The sequence below is a fragment of the Panthera pardus genome, unplaced genomic scaffold, assembly GCF_024362965.1.
Source record: "Panthera pardus isolate Hobbes unplaced genomic scaffold, ASM2436296v1 HiC_scaffold_6, whole genome shotgun sequence".
NCBI lineage: Eukaryota > Metazoa > Chordata > Mammalia > Carnivora > Felidae > Panthera > Panthera pardus.
In genome coordinates this window covers 25,609,740-25,636,359 of record NW_026526991.1, presented here as the reverse complement: position 1 = coordinate 25,636,359, position 26,620 = coordinate 25,609,740, and the positions used below count along the sequence as shown (strand labels likewise).

The window sequence follows — 26,620 nt, the reverse complement described above, 5'->3', positions numbered from 1 at the left end:
GTGTTAGCATGTCCATCTTAATTTCCATCCATCTTTACATCTATAGTGGTTTCACACCCAGTCTGGTATTTTGTTAGAGTAGCCCAAACAGAGGAAGACAAGCTAGGTTACAAGACTGTCTGGCTTCTGTCTGTCTCTCCCCTTTCTGTCTCTCTCATCACTTGTGCCAATAGCCACATGGAAATTATCTTTCATTTCTCACAAAGAGAGGAGTCCATGTCTATAGCTGAGTAGTTTTCTTAGTCCTTCCCCCCCCCATAAGTTTAAAGGTTCAAAAGGTCTCTTTTGTACTGTTCTGTATCTTTTAGTCCAAAATGATACAATTGTTACAACTTCTTACAATTTATTTTTTTTAATTATTACATTTATTTATTTTTAAATGTTTATTTATTTATTTTTTTTTTAATTTTTTTTCAACGTTTTTTATTTATTTTTGGGACAGAGAGAGACAGAGCATGAACGGGGGAGGGGCAGAGAGAGAGGGAGACACAGAATCGGAAACAGGCTCCAGGCTCCGAGCCATCAGCCCGGAGCCTGACGCGGGGCTCGAACTCACGGACCGCGAGATCGTGACCTGGCTGAAGTCGGACGCTTAACCGACTGCGCCACCCAGGCGCCCCATGTTTATTTATTTTTGAGAGGGGGTGAGAGAGTGGTGGAAGAACACAGAGAGAGGGAGACAGAGAATCCCAAGCAAGCTCCATGCTGTCAGCACGGAGCCCCATGTGGGGCTGGAACTCATGAACTGTGAGATCATGACCTGAGCAGAAACCGAGTCAGAAGCTCAACAGACTGAACCACCCAGGTTCCCCTGTTTATTTATTTTTTTAATTTAAATTTTAGTTAACATACAGCGCAATATTGTTTTTAGGAGCAGAATTCAGTGATTCATCACTTACATACAACACCCAGTGCTTATCACAAGTACCCTCCTTAGTATCCATCACCCATCTAGCCCATCTCCCACCAATCTCCCTCCAATAACCCATAGTTTGTTCTCTATTATTAAGAGTCCCTTGTGGTTTGTTTCCCTCTTTCCTGTTTTCTCCCCCCCTTCCCATATGTTCATCTGTTGTTTCTTAAATTCCACATATGAATGTAATCATATGGTATTTGTCTTTCCCTGATTGACTTATTTTGCTTAGCATTATATATTCTACCTCCATCCGTGTCATTGCAAATGGCAAGATTTCATTCTTCTTGATGGCTGAGTAATATTCTATTGTATATATTTATCCATTCATCAGTTGATGGACATTTGGGCTCTCTCCATAGTTTGGCTAGTATTGATAATGCTGATAAAAACATTGGGGTGCATGTACTCCTTCAAATCTGTATTTTTTTAATCCTTTGGGTTAATATCTAATAGTGCAATTGCTGTAGTTCTATTTTTATTTCTTCAGGAAACATCACACTGTTCTCCAGAATGGCTGCACCAGTTTGCATTCCCACCAACAGTGCAAGAGGGTTCCCTTTTCTCTGCATCCTCACCAAAACCTGTTGTTTGTGTTGTTAATTTCAGCCCTTCTGACAGGTGTGAGGTGATATCACATTGTGGTTTTACTTTGTATTTCCCTGATGATGAGTGATGTTGAGCATCTTTTCATGTGTCTGTTAACTATCTGGATGTCTTCTTTGGAAAAGTGTCTATTCATGTCTTTTGTCCATTTCTTAACTGGACTATTTGTTTTCTGGATGTTGAGTTTGATAAGTTCTTTAAAGATTTTGGATACTCTTTATCAGATATGTCGCTTGCAAATATCTTCTCCCATTTTGTCAGTTGCCTTTCAGTTTTATTGTTTCCTTCACTATGCAGACGCTTTTTATCTTGATGAAGTTCCAATAGTTCCTATTTGCTTTTGTTTCCCTTACCTCGGCAATGTGTCTAATAAGAAGTTCCTGAGGCCGAGGTCAAAGAGGTTGCTGCCCATTTTCTCCCCTAGGATTTTGATGGTTTCATGTCTCACATATAGGTCTTTCATTCATTTTGAATTTATTTTTGTGTATGATGTTAGCAAGTGGTCCAGTTTCTTTTATTTTTTAATTTTTTTTTTTAACGTTTATTCATTTTTGAGAAAGAGAGAGACAGAGCATGAACGGGGGAGGATCAGAGAGAGGGAGACACAGAATCTGAAACAGGCTCCAGACTCTGAGCTGTCAGCACAGAGCCCGACGCGGGGCTCGAACTCACGGACCGTGAGATCATGGCCTGAGCCGAAGTCAGCCGCTTAACCTACTGAGCCACCCAGGCACCCCAGACGTGGTCCAGTTTCATTCTTCTGCATGTCGCTGTCCAGTTTTCCCAGCACCATTTTGTTGAAGAGACTTTTTTCCATTGGATATTCTTTCCTTTTTGTCAAAAATGAGTTGACCATATAGTTGTGGGTCCATTTCTGGGGTTTCTATTCCATCCCATTGATCTATGTGTCTGCTTTTGTGCCAGTACCATACTATCTTGATGACTACAGCTTTGTGATTTAGCTTGAAATCTGAAATCATGATGCCTCTAGTTTTTTCTTTTTCAGTGTTGCTTTGGCTATTTGGGGGTCTTTTGTGGTTCCATACAGATTTTAGGATTGTTTGTTCTAGCTCTGGTGGTATTTAGAAAGAGATTGCATTGATTGTGTAGATTGCTTTGGGTAGTATACACATTTTAACAATGCTTGTTCTTCCAATCCATGACCATGGAATGCTTTTCCATTTCTTTGTGCCCTCTTCAATTTCTTTCTATAGTTTTCAGAATATAGATATTTTACCTCTTTAGTGGAGTTTATTCCTAGGTAGCTTATTGTTTCTTATGTATCAATTTATGAACAACTCTATGAGACAAAGACCCATCAGGAAATCTTGTCAAGATGGGCTCTTCTCTACACTGGGCTTCTCCTGAGGCTGCTGAGCTATATCCTTTCTCAAGAATGGCTGCAACATTTCTGGTTCTGCATGCTCTTCCAGATGTTTGCCACTCCTGCACAACAGCCACTATCAACCTCCAGACGTGTGTGATTCCAAAAATTCCAACCCCTGCCCTTTGAGCTGACCCAGCTGTGACTGTAATGGAGCAGAAAAGTGGCCCATGCCAAGCTCTGACCTCATTGTAGATCCCTAAGCATAACAAGTATTTTAAATCACTAAGTTTGAGTGGTTTGTTACAAAGCAAGAGAATTAAACACTATTAATGCTTTGAAAGCCCCTTGTATGTTCCTCGTTTGTATCTTCTTACTAATCCTCTAGAAGTAACTAGTATTCTAAATTAAGTACTAATAGGGGTGCCTGGGTGGCTCAGTAGGTTAAGCAGCTGGCTCTTGGTTTCAACTCGGGTCATGATTTCACAGTCCGTGAGTTGGAGCCTTGCAGCAGGGTCTGGGCTGACAGCCAAAACCTGCTTGGGATTCTATCTGCCCCTCTGGTGCTTGTGTTCTCTCTCACTCTCAAAATAAATAAGCTTAAAAAAACTAAGTACTAATAATCCCTCACTTTTTATTGATTTTTAAAAGTTTTATTTAAGTAATCTCTACACCCAACATTGAGCTTGAACTGAGGACCCTAAGATCAAGAGTCACACGCTCTTCCAACTGAGCCAGCCAGGTGCCCTTCCTTTGTTTTTTAAGTTAATTTCACCACATATATCAGTAACTCTCAACAATGTTATTGTATTTACCTGTTTTCAATAAACAGGTTAAATCATACTTTTGGGCTTGCTTTTTTGTACATGACTTTTGGGATTCATTGACATTGGTATTTTGTTCCTTTTTGTGTGTTACATAATAGGCCATTGGGTGTTTGCACTGCAATTTACTTATTCATTATCCTGTCAATGGGTATTTGGACAGTTTTCCTTTTTTTTTTTTTTTTTTTTTTTTTTTTGCTCTTACAGTGCAGACATGAAGACTTTAGCATGCCTCCTGGCACATGTACAAGAGCTTCTGTAGGGTAAATAAGCAGATATGTGCACATACTTTACAATGTAATGTAAGTTTACATTCTGGAGATGGTTATTATCAACAGACACTCCCACCTTCAACACACATCCTGTTGCTTCACATACTCTGCACTTGGTAATTCAACTTCAAATTCTATCATTCCAGTGAGTTTCTGCCTATTTAACAGACTTTTAATAATCTCTTATTTCCCCTTCCCAAGTAGATGCTGCAAATCCTAGAGCATTCTGGAGGATGTGTGGTGCAAATCAGGCTGCTTCTCAGCTTTCTCTACTGTAGGCTAAGTCAGCCTTCTCAGGTTTGCTAAAATGATCACCACTAATGTGTTTTCCAGCATTCAAAATTTTGTGGCTTTCATTTATTTCTCTCCCATTATTTTTGTCTTTATGAGATAATGCCTTGAACAAACTTTTGGCTGTTTTAATGATGTCTAAGGGAGTTAGAATTAAATGTATGTGTTGGAGGCATGATCTTCCACCATGGATTTTTAAAATTTGTTTTTCATTTCTAAATATTGTTTTGGCTTGCTTTCATAATTTACTTGGTCTTTTTTGCTATTCCCTTTTCTTGCTTACTTTCTGATCCTATTTTTTTCCCCTTAAAACCTATCATAATTATAATCTGGATGTGACAATTTCAGTATCTCACACTGTCTTTCAGGGTCTATGTGTCGTGCTTATCTCTGACTTGTTCAAGTGGCTTGTTTCCTTGTGTTTGGTAATTTCGTCATCTCATATGGGTGAGCTTAATTAGGGGTGAGATTCTAAATTACGGGTCAGCAAACTATGCCCCAAGGGCCAAGTTTGGTCCATTACCTGCTTTTGTAAGTGTTCTACTACACTATAGCCAGGCCCATTCATTTATGGACTGTCTATAGCTGCTTTTGCACAATAGAGTTGACTAGTTGCTAGACACTGGATGGCCCACAAAGTAAAACAAATATTTACTTCCTGGCCCTTCACAAAAAAGTGTGCCAACTTCTGATCTAAATTATGGATATTTTTGGGGGGGGGCCTGGGTGGCTCAGTTAAGCGTCCAATGTTGGCTCAGGTCATGATCTCGTGGTTGGGGAGTTCATGCCCCCACGTTGGGCTCTGTGCTGAAAGCTCAGAGCCTGGAGCCTGCTTCAGATTCTGTCTCCCTCTCTCTCTGCCCCTCCTCCACTCACACTCTGTCTCTGAAGAATAAATGTTAAAAAAAATGTTAAAAAAAAAATTACGGATACTTTTTCCAGAAAAGATGCCTATTTGCTTCTGCCAGAACAGGGAGTGGGGTAGGGGGTGAGGGGCAGAACTCAGAACCTGCACCAACTTTAGGCTTCTTTGAAAACTCATGTCAGACTCATGAGCCCAGCAACAGATCAAAGGCCTTCACGGTACCTACTGATTCCACTATATTGCTAGAAGCAGCAATATGGTATCTTCTCTGACTATATTGTTCTGATATTAAGACAGTAAGGATGTTTTTCATTTAAAGTGTGGATCCTTTCAACCTAGGGACACATATCCCTTTGTGGACCTTTTCTTGTATTATCTAATAATTTCCTTACCTCAAGCCTTTGTTTTCTTTCTTTAACTCTTGTTATTATAAAATGTTAGGCCTCCTGATTTGATGCTCTAATTTTATTTTTTCTTACTTTATCTTTTGGTTATACTTTCAGGGGGGAGTTTCTCAAAAACTTTATCTTCCAACCCTTCTAATGAATCACTTTGGCTATCATTTTTAATTTCCAGGGACAGTTACTTGCCCCAAATTTCCCTTTTCTTTAATGTTTATTCATATTTGAGAGAAAGAGAGAGTGTGAGCGGGGGAGGGGCAGAAAGGGAGGACACACAGACCAAATTTCCCTTTTCAAAGCATCCTGTTCTCATTTAATGGATACAACATCTTTCAAAATATTACCTCTGGAAGTGGATATTTTTCTTTAAAAATATTTTTTAATGTTTATTTTTGAGAGAGAGAGACAGAGCATGAGCAGGGGAGGGGCAGAGACAGAGGAAGATACAAATCTGAACCAGGTTCCAGGCTCTGAGCTGTCAGCATAGAACTCACAGTGAGATCATGACCTGAGCTGAAGTCAGATGCTTAATCAACTGAGCCACCCAGGTGCCCCTGGAGGTGGATATTTTTCTGATCCCTGGATTATATTTGCCTCCCCTGGGACCTAAGAATGTCTGTTCTTTTAGGTACTGGAGATTTTCCTCAATTATCTAGTGATCCTGGTTCTAAATCCATATTTAATAGTAGGTACTAAAGATCTGAACAGAAACCCCACGTATATGTATGTATGTATGTATGTATGTATGTATGTACGTATGTGTATATGTATGTTTATATATATACATATATATAATTTGGAAATTAGTTTGGCTTCACTGAAGAGTGATAAAGTAGCAAAGAGGCTTTTCATCAAGGTACAACAAAAAGTGAGTACCTGGAGATCTTTTCTCTAAGGCCAATTAATTTCTCTGAAGATAAAAATCCTGGCAGAGAAGCCTATTCCAATGGCCAGCATTGTGGGAACATGATTAGGGAGCCCATATTCAGAATGCAGATTTTCACTTAATCTGTATTTTCAACCCTTAATATAACTAATCCAAGCTGTTATCCCTGGTACCCTGGAAATCCTTGGATCTTCCAGTTCATTTCTAAAGAGAATTAACCTCTGCCTCCTGCTCAAAAAGCTGGAAGGACAAAAGTGGTCACCTGACCTAAGGGTAGAAAAAGATAATTCAATAATTCTGTACACAGACCTGCAACCAATCTTTTTTTTTTTTTTTTTTAAATGTCCCAAGCATCATCTCTGAATATGAACACCAGTTCTTCCAGATACCGAGCATCTTCTCTGGCTACTGGCATCTTTCTCACTGAACTGCCTTTTGCAGGCACTCTGATTAGAGCTTCCTTGATTCTGGCTCTGCTAATAAGTCAGTTAGTCTCTCTCTACCTCCATTTTGTTTTCTAAGAATTTACTGAATTTGCTTTCCTTTGATTTCTTGTTTCCTGTTTCATTTCTCATTGTGTGGTTACACTTTACACATTGTGTTATTTTACTAAGACTTCAGGAGAGAAAATAAATTAATAGTTAATCTGCAGTTTTAGCTGAAAGTCTTCAAACTGAGTTGTAAATAATCCTAAAATACTGGATATGGAAATGTTTTCCATGCATTTCCCTTCCTAGAAGTACTTTAATAAATTCTGTTAGAGATTTGTTAACAGAACAAACAAATGGATGACCAAACACTCTGAAATCAAATAAATTGACATTTTTAATGCAGGTCACATTTTAATAGAGTTTTAAAAATACTTCCAAATATAACTACAAATTTATTCAGGAAAAATACCTGAAAGAAAAATGCATCTTAATTAACCATTAGTATATTATTTTAAAGAATTATTTTCCTGAATCCTTGGCTTACTTCAATGGGTTTATAAAGATATAAACCTACTGATTTTTCCATTTGAATATTTTATACTAAATGTAGTTTTTCCCAGTTGATAAATTATAAATAAAACTGTTGATAAAAATTACATTTAAAATAGGGGAAAAAATTTCCCTTAATAAGTTGGTAAAGACTGGAAGTTGATACTTTTAAACTTCTGATTTACTATAAAGTAACTATTAGTAAAATCCACATCCTCCCCTAAATTCAGCTTTTCTTCTGTTGCAAAAATCTTTATAAAAATGTACTCTGAGTGCAATAAAATCTCCATATTTTTTAAAAAATCAACAAATAGATAAACCAAAATTCATTATGACAATCAGAGCAAGGAAAGATTTAACAGTTAATCAGGTTTGCTGAGGAAAACATTACTGTGGAAGGCATCCAGGGAGTCTAAAATGGTTTTGTTGTGGCAACAAGGCTTCAGGTTGATGTGCATACTCTTGTTAAAACAGCTTTCCCTCCTTTAGGGTGAAATATCAAATATCAGTGCATATTCCTTTACATGTTAAAAAACGTAAATTTTTGAAAATTACCAATTTGCTTTAAAATAATTGTTTAACTCACCTTGAAAACACAGATTGGATATGAGAAATCCATTATTTAACAAACTGGGTATTTCTAAGGCCCTAAAAGAAACTGGCTAAAACTCACGGAAGGGTCAGGAAGTTATAATGCAGGTCAGGAAAGAGGGAGAGAAGTCAAATGCCGTTTGTGGAATGGAAAAGCAATAATTTTAATATCCATTTTGAAATACTGAAACATTTGGGGCTCAGTCTCTACTACTTTAAAACATAGCAGTAAACCAAAAATATTAAAACATGAACCCTACCTCATTCTCAAAAACAATTTTCTGCTACATACATAAATAAAAAGTGCTTGTAACTAATAATATACAACACTAAAAAAAGTCTTGAGATCATAAATGGCCTATGTCTCATTGCCAGCAATGAGAGTGGTATATGCTAAAGGTACCATAATATTTACAAAAGACAAAAAATATATATATTCAGTAATTATTTCCTATGGTTCTAATGTTATCATTATGCCACTGAGAATAAAAGAATCTTCTTTTACGTGGTAATTAAAACAGATTATATATTAAGAGTAAAATGCAAGGAAATCCTCCTTAGGTATTTCTGACAATTAAGTGTTTGTACTAGTTCATAATGAAAAATATGAATAGAACACAATTCTGGAAAAAAAAAGACTAATTTATTTGTTTTATAAGATAAAATATAATAAGAGATCTTAGTGTAGATGCCAAGAAGTGACAGCTTAAGGTGTCCTCTTAACCAAGAATAAATTCATAATATTTCTTATTCACTTAAATAAGGCAGGAAAAGAAATTCTGATTCCTGATACCTGCCCAGTCACTTCAAAAATTCTTAAGAAGTTAAAATAAAAACACCTTGGTTTTTGGTTACTCTTTAAAGTCAAAATTTCCAGATACCCTGGAAGTAACTAGTTTAATTTGGTGTCATTTTGTGTTCCGGGAAAGAACAGTAAGTTTACACTGATATCTCAGATTTCAAATGCTGTGACCAATTATTTGTGAGTTATAATCTGCAGGTTCCATTTTTAAAATATGTGGGATGACACTGTCAATTCGTACATTGCCAATGAGGCCTTTGAAAAACAATTCTTCAGTGATAGTAGCATTCATCAATCGCAAAGCTGGTAATCTAAGTAGTAGTCTGGACAACCTGAAAAATAAAGGGGAAGGAAAAAACAAGGGGTAAATAAAAAAGAGATTTAGTAGAAAACTAGGAGCAGTTTCTGCATGTACCTGGTTGAAGTCTAATTTAATAAAGTTCTAATTTTCAACAGTTAAAATAAAAACTTAAATAAAATAAAAACTTAAATAACTTAAAATAAAATAAACTTAAAATAAATAACTTAAAATAAAACTTAAAATAAAAACTTATTCTCGGGGCGCCTCGGTGGCTCAATTGGTTAAGTGTCCGACTTTAGCTCAAGTCATGATCTCACGGTTTGTGAGTTCGAGCCCCGCGTCAGGCTCTGTGCTGACAACTTGAAGCCTGCTTTGAATTCTGTATCTCCCTCTCTCTTCCCCATCCCTGCTCATGCTCTGTCCTCTTTCTCAAAAATGAATAAACATTAAAACAAAACAAAACAAAACTTAAGTATTCTCAAGCCTCAGAATACATGACAATCATCTGGCTATAAGTGCAGTCTGACAGACTTCACTGGAAAGCCTTGCTCTTAACTGCTACACTGTGTTGCCTCCACTTGGTCAGATGGACCATGGAACTAAGTTATTAAAACACAGATCACATTATACATTTAAGGATGGCTTAGAAACTTGGGGCACCTGGGTGGCTCGGTGGGTTAAGCATCCAACTCTTGATCTCGGCTCAGGTCGTAATCTCACAGTTCGTGGGATTGAGCCCCACATTGGGCTCTGTGCTGACAGTACAGAGCCTGCTTGGTATTCTCTCTGTCTCTCTCCCTCTTTCTCTGCCCTTCCCCTCCATGTGCATGTTCTCTCTCTCTCAAAATAAATAAATAAACTTAAAAAAAAAAGTGGCTTAGAAACTCAGTTGAGGTTATAAGAACAACAATATTTTGTGTTATCAGGACACATGGGACTCAATGGTAATCAGAAAGACAAATGGAAATGGTAAAGCAGGCAACAGTTACTACTGGGAAGAGCACAGAATATGGAATCAAGACCACTGGGTTCAAATCTTAATTCACCTGCTCCCCTACCTCTGTGAATGTGTGTTAGCCATCTCTCTGTGTTATGATGAAGATTAATGAAATGATCCCTGCCAGTTTCTATGCTATTGAGGATCTTAAAGGCAGGCCCATACCTTGCATGAAGGCATATTATAAGTTGAAAACTGCTGCTAATTTATTATTATTTTTAAGTCTATTTTTGAGAGAGAGCATATGCATGTAAGAGGGGGAGGGGCAGAGAGAGAGGGAGAGAGAGAGAATCCCAAGCAGGCTCTGTGCTGTCAGCACAGAGCCCCATGTGTGGCTTGATCTCCTGACTGTGAGATCATGACCTGAACTGAAATCAAGAGTCAGACACTTAACTGACCAAACCACCCAGGTGCTCTGATAATTTATTATTTTTAAATAAATCAGAATGTAAGAAACTGAGAAAGAGTTCCAGCGATCAGTCAAAGCACCTGGAACCTAATGGAAGAGAGGTCAGCAAAAACTATATGTCAAAGAGGAGGAACAATTTAATTTGTATAATGAGGTATAAAACAAGTTTTGAAACATTAAAAAACTGAAAGCAATCACAACAAAACCAACAACAACAATAAAAACCATTCCAAGAAGCTTGGGTATGTTTATCCTGCCCATAGTCTAAGGTCTTGAACACAAACATTTGAGACCAACTGAAACCAGGATTAAGTCACCTTCCTGTAGCCAATACTCTCCTCCTCAAATTACTGAGTTCCTGTTTGTTCCCAACAGCTGAGCTGCAGCAATAAAGCTGGTAGGAAGCAGGGTAGGAAAACCGGTTAGATAAACTAAGGCTGATTTTCAAGGTGGAACTGGCTTATAAATCTATTACATACTATCTATAAAATGTTATTTTATTTTTAAAAAATGTCTATTTTTGAGAGACAGAGCACAAGTGGAAGAGGGGCAGAGAGAGAGGGAGACACAGACTCTGAAGCAAGCTCCAGGCTCTGAGCTGTCAGCAGAGCCTGATGTGGGGCTTGAAGCCATGGACCGCAAGATCATGACCCGAGCTGAAGTTGGACACTTAACCAACTAAGCCACCCAGGCACCCCTGTAAAAAAATTATTTTATGCAAAACATTCTTTTATTAGTTTGAAGCATGTAAAATTAAGAATAATATTAGTAAACACATTTATATAGCCCTTACTATAAATATATATACTATATATTATATTACATATATGTATACTATATATGTAACATACTATGTAGTAGGCACTGTCCTAGGCTATTTACATATATGAACTGATTCAACCACTATACCAATTGTAAAATGTGGGTACTGCCTACATTTAATAGAGAAACTGAAACACAGAAGTTGAATAACTTGCCCAAGGTCACACAGCTAGGGTCAAGAGTCAAACCCTGCCTGGTATTCTGGCTCTGAAAGCCATGTGCTTCACTACTACTCTCCAAGATGGTTCCTCTTCAAAAACTGAGTTGGATCTTCCAAAAATTTTTTTCAAAGGATGTTATCAAGAAATACCTTGGTAGAAATATCATAAACCAAATTTCTAAATTACCTATAAAATAGTCGAATGGTGTTTTTATTCATTCATTCCTATTTTTTCCCTTTTACTAATAAAATCCCTTATTTCAGTTGAAGAAAACAGAGTTTGGGCACTACAGTTATACAACCTGGGTTCACAGGCAGGCCCTGCCATTTATGTGTAACCTTGAGTAAGTTATTTAACCTCTCTCTTCAGTCTCCCTATAGCATTGTAAGAATTGTGTGAAATACTACCTGTAAATCACTCACAACAATGCACTATTGCTTTTAAAAGCATTAGCTATTTCAAAGGTCCATGGTGACCAAAACACTGAATTACTCTTGGGATGGAAAAAAAAAAATAACAGAGTCACAAAAAATTTTAGGATGTATTTAATTAACTAATTTAACTTGTAGATACCTGTAGGTGTCATCTGGGTATGTTTTGGTTATATAATCTTGGAATTCCACATATGCCTTTTCCTGAAATTTCTCAATTTGTTCCATGTTTTCTAGGCCTGGATGATCTGAAACATCGAAGAATATATTGTTACCCTAGTTCTAAATGCTCATTTAGTAAGGTACAGAGCGGGGCACCTGGGTGGCTCAGTCAGTTAAGTGTCTGACTCCTGGTTTTGGCTCAGGTCATGTTCTCAAGGTTCGTGAGTGTGAGCCCTACATCAGGCTCCGTGCTGACAGTGTGTAGAACCTGCTTAGGATTCTCTCTCTGCCCCTCCCGTATGTGCTCTCTCTCTCAAAAAAAAAAAAAAAAAAAAAAAAGAGAATATTTAATAAAATAAAATTACATTGTATCAAATCTGTGTTCTCTCAAACTTAAGGAAAATGAAGGTGGCAAATTGGTTGTGATTAAAATGTAGATATATATTATTAACTTACGTGAAACATTATAAGAAACGGTTAAAAGAAAAAAAGCTTTAATCACCTTATTGGAATCACTGAGTGTAAAAAGCAGGTTTTCTCAGATAATTTTATTATGATGCACAGGAACAGAAATACATACCAAAATAAAAAACAGAATCTAAAAGAACAGTTAATTTTCCTTATTCAGAAATTGATCATTGAACTTACTGTCATTTTACCATACGTGAAAGCTAGAAACTGTCAGGAAAACAGGAGACATTTTTTTACCTGTTGGTAACTCTAATCAGATGTTTAGAAGCTTAACCCATTAACAAAACAATACTCATCTTTCATTTGCCTATTAGTGATGCCTAGCAAAATATGCCAAAGAATTCAAATGCTGATGTGACCATAACTATGTCATTTCGATGATTTCTTCAACTTTCTTTCTCATACTTAAATGTCTAACATCCATAAAATTCACTGATTTAAAGTGTATAATTCAATAGTTTTTAGTATATTCACAGTTATGCAACCATCATCCCAAAACATTTAGAACACTTTAGATTTTTGTTACCCCAAAAGAAACTCTGTGCCTGTTAGTAGTCACTTTCCATGCTCCTCGCTCCTTAGTCCCTGGTAACCACCAATCTATTTTATGTCTCTACAGACTTGCTTATTCTAGACATTTCATAGAAATGGAATCATATAAAATGTGATCTTTTGTAACTGGCCTCTTTCACTTAGGATACTGTTTTCAACCATGGTGTAGCATGTATCAGAATTTTATTCCTTTTAATGGCGCAATGATATTCTGCTGTATGTGGATATGTAGATGTTACATTTTGTTTATTCATTTGTTGATGGACACTTGGGCTGTTTCCACTTTAACTGCATCATTTTACATTCCCATCAGCAATGTATGAGGGTTCCCATTTCCCCATACCCCCAGCCACTGTATGGTAAATAAGAAGTAAATGTTTATGTAGTACCTGGACTGAAGAGTACTATTGCCTTCAGGTAGGCATATTCATATCCATCAATGCAGAGTTTAACCATGCTGTTGCAGAACTCCTGTAGTTTAAAGATGTGCTCCATCAATAATTTTCTTCTTTCTGTTGACATTTTATCTTTAATTAAAAACAAACAGACAAAAGCTTCTAGTTTTTGGCTAAAATGTATATCTATTTTTACCCAAGACATTTCCTTCTCAATAATTTCCAGTTTTGAATACAGCCAATCTATAAATGTTTAAAATTCTGTATCACTGCAAAGATGAAACTAATTAATGATCTTCAGATAGTGCTCATTCAAGAAAAAAAACAAGCTGTTAGTAAACAAAACAAAAACCTCAACAAATTTAGTGTTTCCTTTCAAGATACATCTTTGAGAAGATAAGCTGTAAAGATAACCTCCTGAAAAACTGGCCTACAAGACTCAGATTTTGATAACAAGATTTAATTTAAGCTTAGAGTTTTTAAAAGTTACCAACACTACTAAAATAGAAACAAATACCTAGCAAAAAACACTACCAAGACCAAAAGAAAAGTTGAATAGTTTTATAAGAACTTTTAAAATTTATAGTGTTTAAAACACATCTGATTAGTCAACCACAGCTTTAGTGAAGGTAGGCTGTGTAGAACTCATTACAAATTCATGAGAAATGAATCAAGACCAGGAGTCCATAAGTAAGATAGGAATGTAGTGCTACCTTCTAGCAGGATCTATTGTTGATAACATTAAGGTGATTTTTCTGCCCTCAAACAGGAAATGGAAGATGACTTAAAAATAATGTATGGGAATGCAAGCTGCTGCAGACACTCTGGAAAACAGTATGGAGGTTCCTCAAAAAACTAAAAATAGAACTACCCTACAACCCAGCAATTGCACTACTAGGCATTTATCCATGGGATACAGGTGTGCTGTTTTGAAGGGACACATGCACCCCCATGTTTATAGCAGAACTATCAACAACAGCCAAAGTATGGAAAGAGCCCAAATGACCATCGATGGATGAATGGATAAAGAAAATGTGGCGTGTATATATATATATATATATATATATATATATATACACACACACACATACACACAATGGAGTATTACTCGGCAATCAAAAAGAATGAAATCTTGCCATTTGCAACTATGTGGATGGAACTGGAGGGAGGGTATTATGCTAAGTGAAATTAGTCAGGGAAAGACAAAAATCATATGACTTCACTCATATGAGGACTTTAAGAGACAAAACAGATGAACATAAGGGAGGGGAAACAAAAATAATATAAAAACAGGGAGGCGGACAAAACAGAAGAGACTCATAAATATGGAGAACAAACTGAGGGTTACCGGAGGGATTGTGGGAGGGGGGATGGGCTAAATGGGTAAGGGGCACTAAGGAATCTACTCCTGAAATCATTGTTGCACTATATGCTAATTTGGATGTAAATTTTAAAAACTAAAAAATAAAAATTAAAAAAAAGCACACACACACAAAAGAGTTGGCACTCAAAAAAAATAACTAAATAAAAATAATGTAAAACATGCTAAGGAAATATCACATGACTCCCAATTTGTAAATTATTCCTGAATGCAAAAAGCAGTTCTTCCCATTTGAGGATGGGGCATGCTTGTGGTTAGTCACAAGCCAACCTGAAGTTAAACATTTGTAAATCAATGACTGCCTATCTCCTCAAATAAATGAAAGCTGTAATCATCTTGGCATCAAGAAAAGGAAAGAGAGGGGCGCCTGGGTGGCTCAGTCGGTTAAGCGTCCGACTTCAGCTCAGGTCACAGGTCACGATCTCGCGGTCTGCGAGTTCGAGCCCCGCGTCGGGCTCTGGGCTGATGGCTCAGAGCCTGGAGCCTGCTTCCGATTCTGTGTCTCCCTCTCTCTCTGCCCCTCCCCCGTTCATGCTGTGTCTCTCTCTGTCTCAAAAATAAAATAAACGTTAAAAAAAAAAAAATTTAAAGAAAAGGAAAGAGTCAAGATTGTTCTGGGACTGTTTAAGTGAGAGAATATATCCCAATGAACAATTTTGTTGTGCTCTGATTTGAAAATATTTTTGGGTGATTAATGGATGAATTTATCAAAATGTAGAAATTATCTCACGCAAAAAGGGTGCTGGTACCTAAAACATTAATCAGATATTTAACTTCTACTTTATAAAACTGATGCTTTCCCCTCCTCTTATCTCCTAGAAAACGAAATAAATAAAATGCTCCTTACCTTGCTGAAGGCTACCGTGAAGACAATTGACAAACGTTGCTAATATAGTTGCCACATTCATCACTTGCCAGCACTGGGCAAGACCAAGAGTAAAAAGTTCATTCCAATAAGCTTTCACCAAAGATATGCTATTTTCTTGCCTATTAAAATAAACACAACACATATCAGATATTAATATGTATTTTATAAACTTTACAACTGATTCATCTATTTAAAAATAAAATATTACTTAACTAAAATTATTCTAGAAGGACCAACTGGGCATGGACCTGGTCAATTCTGTCTTATATAATGAATAGCAACTGATGAGGAAGGCTTATAAATTTAAATATTAGCTAGCTTACTAATTAATCAGCCAGTTTATAAGAACAGTTGTAGGTAGTATTGCAAATTAAAAGTTAGGGCTTTAATCCCACATTTCATGGAAACAAATGGAATATAGATTATTTTAAAAAATATTAAAAGCAAAAGCATACACTTAAAAACTCTCCCAAGTTTTCTTTCGGTTTAAATTCAGGTAAGTGCTTTTTTATGTAAGGGTAACTAGAATGATTTGATGATAGGTAAGCAACCAACTTCCTGGGAGAAATGGTTTGTTCTGTATGTTTCAGATAGGATATTAGTATCCCTATAAATGAGATACCTAGGGGTGCCTGCTCATGCTCTGTCTCTCAAAAATAAATAAATGTTAAAAAATTTTTTATTTTTAATTTAGTTTTATTTATTTAAAAACAAAATTTTTTTAGTGTTTATTTATTTGTGAGAGACAGAGTGTGAGTGGGGGAGGAGCAGAGAGAGAGAGGGAGACAAAGAATCCGAAAGCAGGCTCCAGGCTCTGAACTGTCAGCACAGAGCCTGACGCGGGGCTCAAACTCACAAACCACAAGATCATGACCTGAGCCGAAGTTGGATGCTTACTGACTGAGCCGCCCAGGTGCCCCCCAACTGCAATTTTTTTTTTAAATGAGATAACGAGGATTTTACTAGGAATAATGAAAATAAGGTCCTTTCCTGAACTTCTGAATAAGAAATTTCAAGAGCATGAGGGAGTAGAAAAAAATACTGGAATAGAAGTCAACCAAGGTTTTTAAACCTACATCATCCACTGATTATCCATTTGAAATCTGGCTAATAAGATTCTCAGGTCTCAGCTGCTTAACTATATAAAATGAAGAGACACTGTATGTCCTACACCCTGCTCAGTTACTACAAGATGCAAACTTAAGAGTTAGTTGAGTAGGGCAAAAAATAGAGTTAGAGTTAGGTGAGTAGGGCAAAAAATAAAGTATATGCCAGGTAGTATTCAAGGCACTGGAAAAATAGCAATACATAGGATGGATTAAGTCTGCCTCCACGAAAAAGATAAACATAGTAAAGAAATATTATTTCACATATTTTATATAAATATTATACACACATGCATATAGTTATACACACATTAAGTTAGTTTCAGGTAATAAAAATTCTCCATTACTATAATAGGATGATGCATCAAAAAATGGGGAGTGTTCAGATAAGGTGGCTAGAGAAGGTCTGTCTGAAGGGCTGACATGTGAGTAGAGAAAGCTGGGAAAGAACTTAAAAAACAAAAACATGTAGGGCAGTGCCAATTTGTTTTGCAAATCAAAATTTATTTGAAAGTGAAGTTTAAATAAAAAGAAAATCAGTATTTTCAAATGTCCATATAAAAAATGATGTAAAATTTCGATCTTAAAATCGAACAAAATAAAAGAGAACAAAATACTATTTTCATGTATCAGAAAACAAGGATAAAATCCAGAATTGAGGAGGGTATGAGAAAATAAGAATTCATTCTCACACAAGCACTGCTGATGTATTAACTGGCTCAACATCTTTTTGGAGGACAATTTAATAGTACCTATCTTTCAAAAAAATAGAACCTATTTTTCTATAGGTTCAGCAACCTCTTCGACTCAGCAACTCCTTTTGTAAGAACATATTTTATAGAACTACTCAAAGCAGGCAAAAGTATACATACAATGCAACAATGCTTATTGTAGCAGTGGATAGAATAACAAAGAAAACTAGCAAGAACCTAAATGTCTACTAATAAGGAATAAGTACGTAAATAATAAATCCTATAAAAGGGAATACTAGGCAACCACTAAGAATAAATTTACATGTGTTGACATAGGAAGAAATCCATCATCTAAGTGTAAAAAGAAAGGCAAAGCATATGATATGTAAGTATATATATGATTATTATTTCCGCATGGAAAAGATGCGGTAGGATGCCAAACTGTTAATATTGGGGTTAGTTATCTCTGGAGAATGAAATTTTACTTTATGTTTCTATACTCCAGTATTTATTTTTTTGTTCATTTATTGATTTTGAGAGAGGGAGAGAATCCCAACCAGGCTCTGTGCTAACAGCACAGAGCCTGACATGAGGCTTGATCTTGATCCCACGAACCATGACATTTTGACCTGAGCTGAAATCATGAGTCTGATGCTTAACCAACAGAGCTACCCAGGCACCCCCTGAAGTTTTATCTTTATTTATTTTCTTTTAAAATATTTATTTTGCGAGAGAGTGCATGTGGGGGAGGGGCAGAAAGACAGGGAGAGAATCCCAAGCAGGCTCTGTGCTCTCAGCAGAGCCCAATAGGGGGGGTTGATCCCACATGCCATGTGGAGTTGGATGCTTAACTGACTGAGTCACCAAGTGCGCCTGATTCTGAAGTTTCCAAGAGGAAACAGTTAACCAAAGTAATTAGTGGACACAAGAAAGGAAAATGAATACAGCCAACAGACCAAAAAAAAAAAAAAAAAAAAAAGAAAATCAAAGCTCTTACTGGCCTGTGCTATACCTAGTACTAAGAAAGTACTTTGACATTGTCGTAGGAGATTCAGAGAAAAGGTTAAGGAGTAACTTTGCAGAGGGTGAGGAATAACAAAACTGTTTTGAATACCTTAAGGGAAAAATGATAAGTGGCAATTGAGAAATAAGCCATATTATTTTGTTTCCAAAGGAAAAGAGCTAAATATGGAGATTAATTCTGGAAAGATATCTATATTTACATCTTCATCCAAAACAAAACCCAAAATATCCTTGTATTATAGTTAGCCATGCTTTTCAAATATGTTTTCAGAAAGTTCATTAGGAAAGGAAAACAGGAAGTCCTTTTTAAAAGGAAGTTCCTGAAAGAACGAAGGAAAATGAGCACTGATAATCTACTTTGCAGCAGTACTGCAAAGTACTGGGTCAGGTAATTTACATTCATCATTCTCAGCTAAGTAGCCTATCCAGCAAGAAAGCATTTCTGCTTCTAATTTACAGATGTAGAAATGGAGCTGTTAATTAAGTAGCAAAGCTAGCAGATAAATAAATCCAGCATTTGAACCCAGGTGTTCAGGTGTTCAAAGTCTATGTTTTTGTGTAATTCACAACAAATTTTAGCAAGTAAGATGCTAAAGTGCAATTTCACAGTAGACTCCCCATTTATAGTTAATATTTTGTGATGGTAAGGGCATGTTTGCTGTCAACTTTCTTCAGTTAAAAACAAATGATTATTATAATCACATAATAGTACCTATTTTCAAAACATCTTTCCTTTGAAAAGCAAAAGGAGCTGGACAGAAGTAATTAATGTATCAGGTACACCAAAAGCAATGCCCGTGTTGATAAATAAAAACACTAGGTTGCATAACAGTAAGTGGGTCAACTTCTTTTACAAATAGGTAGAGGTACTTGTCTCTAACTATTGTACTATACTGTTAAGTTCATTAAAATATGTACATAGTACTCATAATTAGAGATCAGATCATTGTTTACACTATTTATTTTGATAAAGTAACAGGACTTTGGAAGTCACTTATGCCCGGGGATAACATAACCATTTGTCTTCTTCACAAATAAACCCAAGGCATTGTACTTTACCTAGCAGCATTTGTTTGAAAGGAAGGCATGGTCCTTAGAGAAAAGTAGTCAGTGATAGGGCAATAGAACTGGTTTTAAACCCACAGCCATAGTAAACATTACTTTGTTTCAGCGGGATTTAAAAAGATTCAACTTTAAGGCTCAGCATTTAATGGAAGGTTTCTTGAGTTACTCAGCAAATAAAATCTCCTATAGCAAATAGTGATGGTTTAGAACTTTTGGTTATATGACAAGAATCTAGGTAGACGGGACTGCTGACAAATCACGCCAAGTGCCCATAACTGAACCTACTACTGTGTAGTCATCTAAATTATGCAGATAGAAGTGAAAAACAACTGAATTCCTGTAAGTACTGAGACTTCAAATCTTGTAACAGAAAAGTAATATCCTTGTAAAGCATAAAGTACTATAAAATACAAACAGTATTAACCACCTACTGTTTAAGATTCTTGAAACTACTGTTTCCTTCCATTCAAGTAAGTTATCAACACAAACTCAACTTTTAGAAAATGATTAATGTTGCTTATCTGTTTCTGTCTGTATAATTAGGGCTTTGTTTCCAAATTTTGTGTCTATAAATAAAAATGCAACGAATGTCAGTTTCTAGGAGATTCAGAGTAGTGTTTATTACCACACAACAGGATTTTCCACCATTAGTACCTAGCCTTCTTCCATCTGATTAAATCAAATTACAAATTAGATGCGTATAGTTAAGAGTTTCTGTAGCAATTAATGGCCTCAAATACTATACCAATGGTTAATTCTAATTGCAAGGAATCCTGTGGCTGTTACATTGAAACCAATTTTCAGTACAGGTCACAGGGAAATGTGGCTGCCAATGTAAAATTGTATTATGATTGGAAATCTCAGGCTTTATTTTTGGTTTCTTTAACATTTGGAGAATGTTTCCATAGGATAATCAAACTTAATTTAACAGAAGTACTTAAGATCAACAGTGTTATAAGATCAATGGTGTTATATGTAAATTTATATATTTTAATTTTTTGTTAAAAAAGACTGAAGTAATTCTGAAAACTCTGTTATTTTGAGAGAAAGGGCTAACAACAGTTTTTTGTTTTTTTTTTAATTTTTTTTAACGTCTTATTTATTTTTGAGACAGAGAGAGACAGAGCATGAACGGGGGAGGGGCAGAGAGAGAGGGAGTCATAGCATCTGAAGCAGGCTCCAGGCTCTGAGCCATCAGCCCAGAGCCCGACGCGGGGCTCGAACTCAGGGACCACGAGATCGTGACCTGAGCTGAAGTTGGACGCCCAACCGACTGAGCCACCCAGGCGCCCCTTAAAGGTTAACCATTTAAATCCGGCTTTCAATCTATGTAATTGTATTAGTTAAGTACTGTGATTTAACTTATGGTATATCCAACACTAAATTATAAACCAAATTACGGTGGGGTTTCTATGTATGCTTTTGTTTTTTTTAAATCTTTATTTATTTTTGAGAGAGAGACAGCTTGTGAGCAGAGGAGGAGCAGAGAGAGAGAGGGAGACACAGAATTGGAAGCAGGCTCCAGGCTCCAAGCTGTCAGCACAGAGCCCGACGCGGGGCTCAACCTCACGAGATGTGAGATCATGACCTGAGCTGAAGTTGGACGCCCAAACAACTGAGCCACCCAGGTGCCCCTCTACGTATGTTTTTTAAAGTCATGACTGAGATATGCTTCTTAGTTATATTAAAAAATATTCTTTAAGAATAAAGGATGGGAAGTCATTACTCCTATTTGGCAAATGGGAGAACAGATGTATAGGATATGAAAGTGTATTGTTTACGAAATCATATTGGTGAATAAGGTCCTGTGACTAGAAAAACACTTTTTTAACTATGAGCTTATTTTTCCATGGTCTCTTTGTCTCTTCATACTAGTTACTTTAAAGCAATCTAAATAAGCCTGGCAAATTTTAGGTAATATTGATGGAATACAGATTATTGATATGTTCCTCAGTGGTAGGTACTTCTAAATTATCAGAGTGGTACTATGGGGTTTACATTTTCTTCCCCTTCCCCACTTTTTGTAACCACAGTTGGAAAACAACTTTTTCTACTTTTAAACATATTCACTGTACGCAAGTTTCAGCTCCTTATTAACATGCCTGAGATGAACACTAAACAGGGGGTGGGAGGGAAACAACAGCCCAAGACATACCTACAGCCTCCCAATCTTCAGGTCAAAGATGGCCTATTTCAAATGCTGGCCATGATTTATCAGCTCCACTGCACACATTTCATTTGAATTATTAACTCAAATTATGAAACATGGATACCGTTCCTACATAAAAAATAATATAATACTAATTGCCATAATTTGTCATATAAATAACAAAACTTTAAGTTATAATGTTATACCATTTTCTTCCCTTAATGCAAATCCATCCAATAAAAAAGCTCTTGCTTAGTGTATATTTGTGCTATAAAACCACATTTATACTCAAGGACTTTGAAACACTTACCCTAGAGCCTGGAAGGAAGGAATCGAAAGTGCCCAATGCATTGATAAGAACAGCAGTCTGGAAGCAGACTCCCCAATGTAGTGCACATTCAGGTACTCAGGCATAGGAGAAGGCATGGTGAGCTAGCGTGAACAGGGACTGAGGTAAATGATCTTATGACAGTTCTAAATTATAATTTCTTTGAAAAATATAAACATATCACATAAGCTTGATATAGTCACCAAAGGCAAATCTTGAAATAATCCAAGTCACTGAATTTTACAGCTAAAAACAGGATTTAGAATGAGTAGATCATAGCTGCTAACAAAGCAATATTTAGATAAGCAGAATCCTACTTAATATCAATCGTGATATTCTTCGGTGGTGTTTTTATTAAAAAAAACTTTTTTTAATGTTTATTTTTGAGAGAGAGGGACAGAGCGTGAGCAGGGGAGGGGCAGAGAGAGGGAGACACAGAATCCCAAGCAGGCTCCAGGCTCTGAGGTATCTGCACAGAGCCTGACATCCTGATGTGGGGCTCGAACTCATGAACCGCAAGATCATGACCTGAGCAGAAGTCGGACGCTTAAATGACTGAGCCACCCAGGCGCCCTTCTGGTTGCGTTTTTAAAAGTTACTTTCTGTCTTGGTCTAACAATGTGCTTTTTTTTTTTCTTCTCTTCCTTTATTAATAATGATATACCACAAATTCAGTTGAATGAGCAATCTTGTATGTTAAATATTCCTTTCATTCAGGCTGTGGGGAATAACAAATTTAAATCTTACACAATTAGGAGAATAATAAGTGAACTGGGCCTGCTGGTGCCATCTGGGCAGTGCCTACTCCCAGATAAAGGGCAAGCTGTGACTCGAATTCCATACATTGAAAACATATGTCAGTTTGGGCTAAAGACTGCCTGCTCTATTTTTCAAAGAGCAGGTCCTGTGTGAAATCTCCCCACTTAATAACTACAGGTAAAACAAAATGTGTCTGTGGCTATAATACAGTCAGTTTGTACTGCTGACCTTAGGTAGTGATTTTATTTTATTTTTTAAAGTTTATTTATTTATGAGAGAGAGAAAGAGTGCGATCGAGAGTGCATGAGCAGGGGAGGGGCACAGAGAGAGGGAGAGAGAGAATCCCATGCAGGCTCTGCGCTGATAGTGCATGACCTGAGCCAAAGTCAGATGCTTAACCAACTGAGCCACCCAGGTGCCCCTCAGGTAGTTATTTTAAATGCACGCCAACTGTTGAAAATAAAGATCCCACATTAAAACACTTCTAGGGGTGCCTGGGTGGCTCAGTCGGTTAAGCATCTGACTTCGGCTCAGGTCATGATCTCACGGTCCGTAAGTTCGAGCCCAGCGTCAGGCTCTGTGCTGGCAGCTCAGAGCCTGGAGCCTGCTTCGGATTCTGTGTCTCCCTCTCTCTCTGACCCTCCCCCATTCATGCTCTGTCTCTCTCTCTGTCTCAAAAATAAACGTTAAAAACACACACACACACATTTAAAACACTTCTAAAAGTATTTTTGAAAATCTTGTTAAAGAGCACTTTTGGGGCTCCTGGGTCACTCAGTTGAGTGTCTGACTCTTGATCTTGATTCAGGTCATGAGGTCTGTGGGTTCAAGCCTCATGTCAGGTTCCGTGCTGACAGTACAGAGAATGCTTGGGATTCACTCTCTCCCTCTCTCTCTGCTCCTTCCCCACTAGGGCTCTCTCAAAATAAACCTAAAAAAAAAAAAAAAGAGCACTTTCACTGCTATAAATGAAATGTAATTTCACCCATAAGAAACACTAACCTAAATTTCTATTACTAAGGAAAATCCTCTATGCTATAGACAGTCTACTCTGTAGACAATTAAAATTAGTGAGATAAACTGAGATGTAATAGCATTGAAAAAAAGTACCTCACAGACATCTAAGTAGAAACAACTGTGAAACAGTCTCTAGATGACCCAATATATGTTAAAGAGAGAGGGACAGTGTGTGTGTATGTGCACATACATACATATGTATATACAAAAAGGACAGGAGGAAATCTACCACACACTTAACAGTGGCTACCTTGGCAGGGGTGGGGTAGGTGGATGTACCCATATGTATTTTTCTGGGGAATGGATATATAACTTTAATCAGATTTTCAAAGTTGTCTGTGATGACAAATGATCAAGAAGTTTTCATTAAAATGATATAAAAGTTCTCCATTTTTATAAAAATGTAAAAATATGAACTGCCTTTGTTCATTAGTATCAACAATTGGCTTACCTATTTACAAATGGTGCCAACTAATAAAACAAGAGAAATTAACAGTTGAAATTCTATGCATGGGAAGAATGAATTCATGTATGTATGTATGTATGCATGTCTGTCTGTATTTATTAAAAAAATATTTTAAAGTAATCTCTATACCCAACATGGGGCTCAAACTCACAACCTTGAGATCAAGAATTGCATGCTCCATTGACCGAGTCAGCCAGGAACCCCAAGAATATTTTTTAAATGCTTGAGAAATGTTTACTGGAGTAGTCAATTAAAATGCCATTATTTAAGACAATTCTTAAGAGAACTGTAGGCAAGCAGATATTAAACATTTTAAATGTAATTATTAGGATGCAACTGTTTCTACACATAAGTATACAAAACACAAACTGGGAACTATCATACCTTTTCAGAATTGCCCAAGGTGATTAGGGGGGAAAAAAGCCTGAAAGATTAGGGGAATTACCAATGATTACTAGTTTTAGGGGGGGAGGTGTAAGATGCAAAACAGTAATTGTTTAAACAAAACAAATAGATTAAAATCACTTTAAAAAAGGTAAAATAGTTACAGTACTAAAATTAGATATAAGGGCTAAAAGATACAGATGGACCTCGATTGATACAATAGTGGTGGTAATGTTGAGAATTTTTTGTGCTTTAATCAGAAAATTGAAATCATTTGCAATATAAACTAGAGGAATTCACTAAAGTACTGCCATGTTGTGTCATAAAGAGAAGACATATCTTATATCTGTTTCACATACTTAATTTTCTTAAAGCAAGATATACCTCTAGCATTATGAATCAGTTATGGCTGAAGAAACAAGAATTTATTTGACAAGTCTTTTAAATTGCAAAGACAAAGATATCTTCCTCTATATAGAGAAGATAAGTTTCTACTATAAAGATGTTAAAGAGATTCCCAAAAATGCCTATGAAATTTTAGGTTTATAAATGAATCATACACATTGAATTTATTCACATTTAATATATTGAGATGATTTTTAAAACTGTTGACATCAACTAGGCTACTCATTTTAGAAGTTCCTTGTCTACAATTATCTTTCTAGTAGTTTCTGTAATTCTGATAATAGGCTAAATGATAGCTTTTAAAACATCGTTTGAATTGAGTTAGGAGATCTGAATTCTACTTCCCAGCAGTCACTAATTAGTTGTGTGACCCTGGATTACACATTATAATATTATAATTCAGTAACCACTCACTGAGATCTTGACAACCCCAAGATCAAGAGTCACATACTCTACCAATTGAGCCAGCCAGGCACCCCAACTGAGATTTCATTGTGAGGTATGAAGTGCTCAAGTCTCAATATAAGAATAAAATGGAAACAAAATAAGCTATAGAAAGGGCTAAAAAAGGGATGGCACGCCTAAGAAATGACAGGCAACAGAATCAGAATGTGGAACGTCCTAAAATGTCATGAGCTTGGATCTCAAATGGGTAATGGGAAGCTAAAGAAGGCTTGCTGGGTAGCAGAGTAACATAACCGGATTGATTTTTAACACACATCACTTTGCTACCAGGGCACAGGACAAGATGAAGAGACTGGAAGCAGAAATATTACTGTAACAGTTTAAGTAAGAAATTTTAAAAGGCCTTGAAATATGGTGATAAAAATGAAGAGGAAGGGAGAAATTAAAACAAAAGAATAGTTAGGATTCAACTAGGGAATGGAGGGGAGTAGGATGGGGGGGGGGGAGAATGAGGACTCCTAAACATCAAACATGGTGACCAGAAGGATTGTGATTTTCATACTGAGATGATACAGAGCAGAGAACAGTTTTGAAAATCACCTACCTCTGCCTCACACACTTATTTCTAACTGCAAATTCTATCCACCTTGATTCTTTGTGTAATCACAATGCAAGAATCAAGAATAAAGTACACGAAATCACACCAAAAACTGAGTTTAATAAAAATGTTAAATATTTCTATTGTCTTAGATTCTCTGGAACCAAAATCCAAGTTGCATTATTAGACTATTTCTCCTTTCTGTTTTGATTGCTTTGAATAAGACTCTGAAAACCTCCAAATCGTTTTTCATTCACAAAATGACAATAAAAATCCGAACCTTAACAATGCACACATGAAAGCACGCTGCAAACTACACAGTACATAAAAATGCAAGACAGGAACAAAATGTTACTTAGCCCAGACATTAAGAGACTAAGTGAGTTTCTGATTACAGATGTCAGGTTTTGAAACTCATGACCATAAAACCTCAATGAGAAAGCCAACCATGACAAAGTGCTGAGCTGGGAAGTGTGGGAAAACGGAAAATCTGCAAACAAGACTTTCACAAAGTCTGC

The 26,620-nt window shown here is 36.5% G+C and overlaps 1 protein-coding gene across 9 annotated transcripts in view; it reads right to left on the bottom strand.

Moving 5' to 3' along the window:
• Positions 1–8,092: 8,092 nt before the first annotated feature.
• Positions 8,093–26,620, bottom strand: part of NR2C1 (nuclear receptor subfamily 2 group C member 1) — a 47,002-nt gene continuing 28,474 nt past the window's right edge. For 7 of the 9 annotated variants that reach the window (XM_053895692.1, XM_053895693.1, XM_019446453.2 and 4 more), the window contains 5 exons: positions 22,051–22,172; positions 15,685–15,824; positions 13,451–13,588; positions 12,019–12,124; positions 8,093–9,087 (listed from right to left, as the gene is read on the bottom strand). In XM_053895692.1, the coding sequence (XP_053751667.1) occupies positions 8,913–9,087; positions 12,019–12,124; positions 13,451–13,588; positions 15,685–15,824; positions 22,051–22,172 (681 nt within the window). In that variant the 3' untranslated portion in view covers positions 8,093–8,912. The remainder of the gene's footprint in view (positions 9,088–12,018; positions 12,125–13,450; positions 13,589–15,684; positions 15,825–22,050; positions 22,173–26,620) is intronic. The other 2 variants (XM_019446458.2, XM_019446464.2) reach the window with 2 other exon arrangements.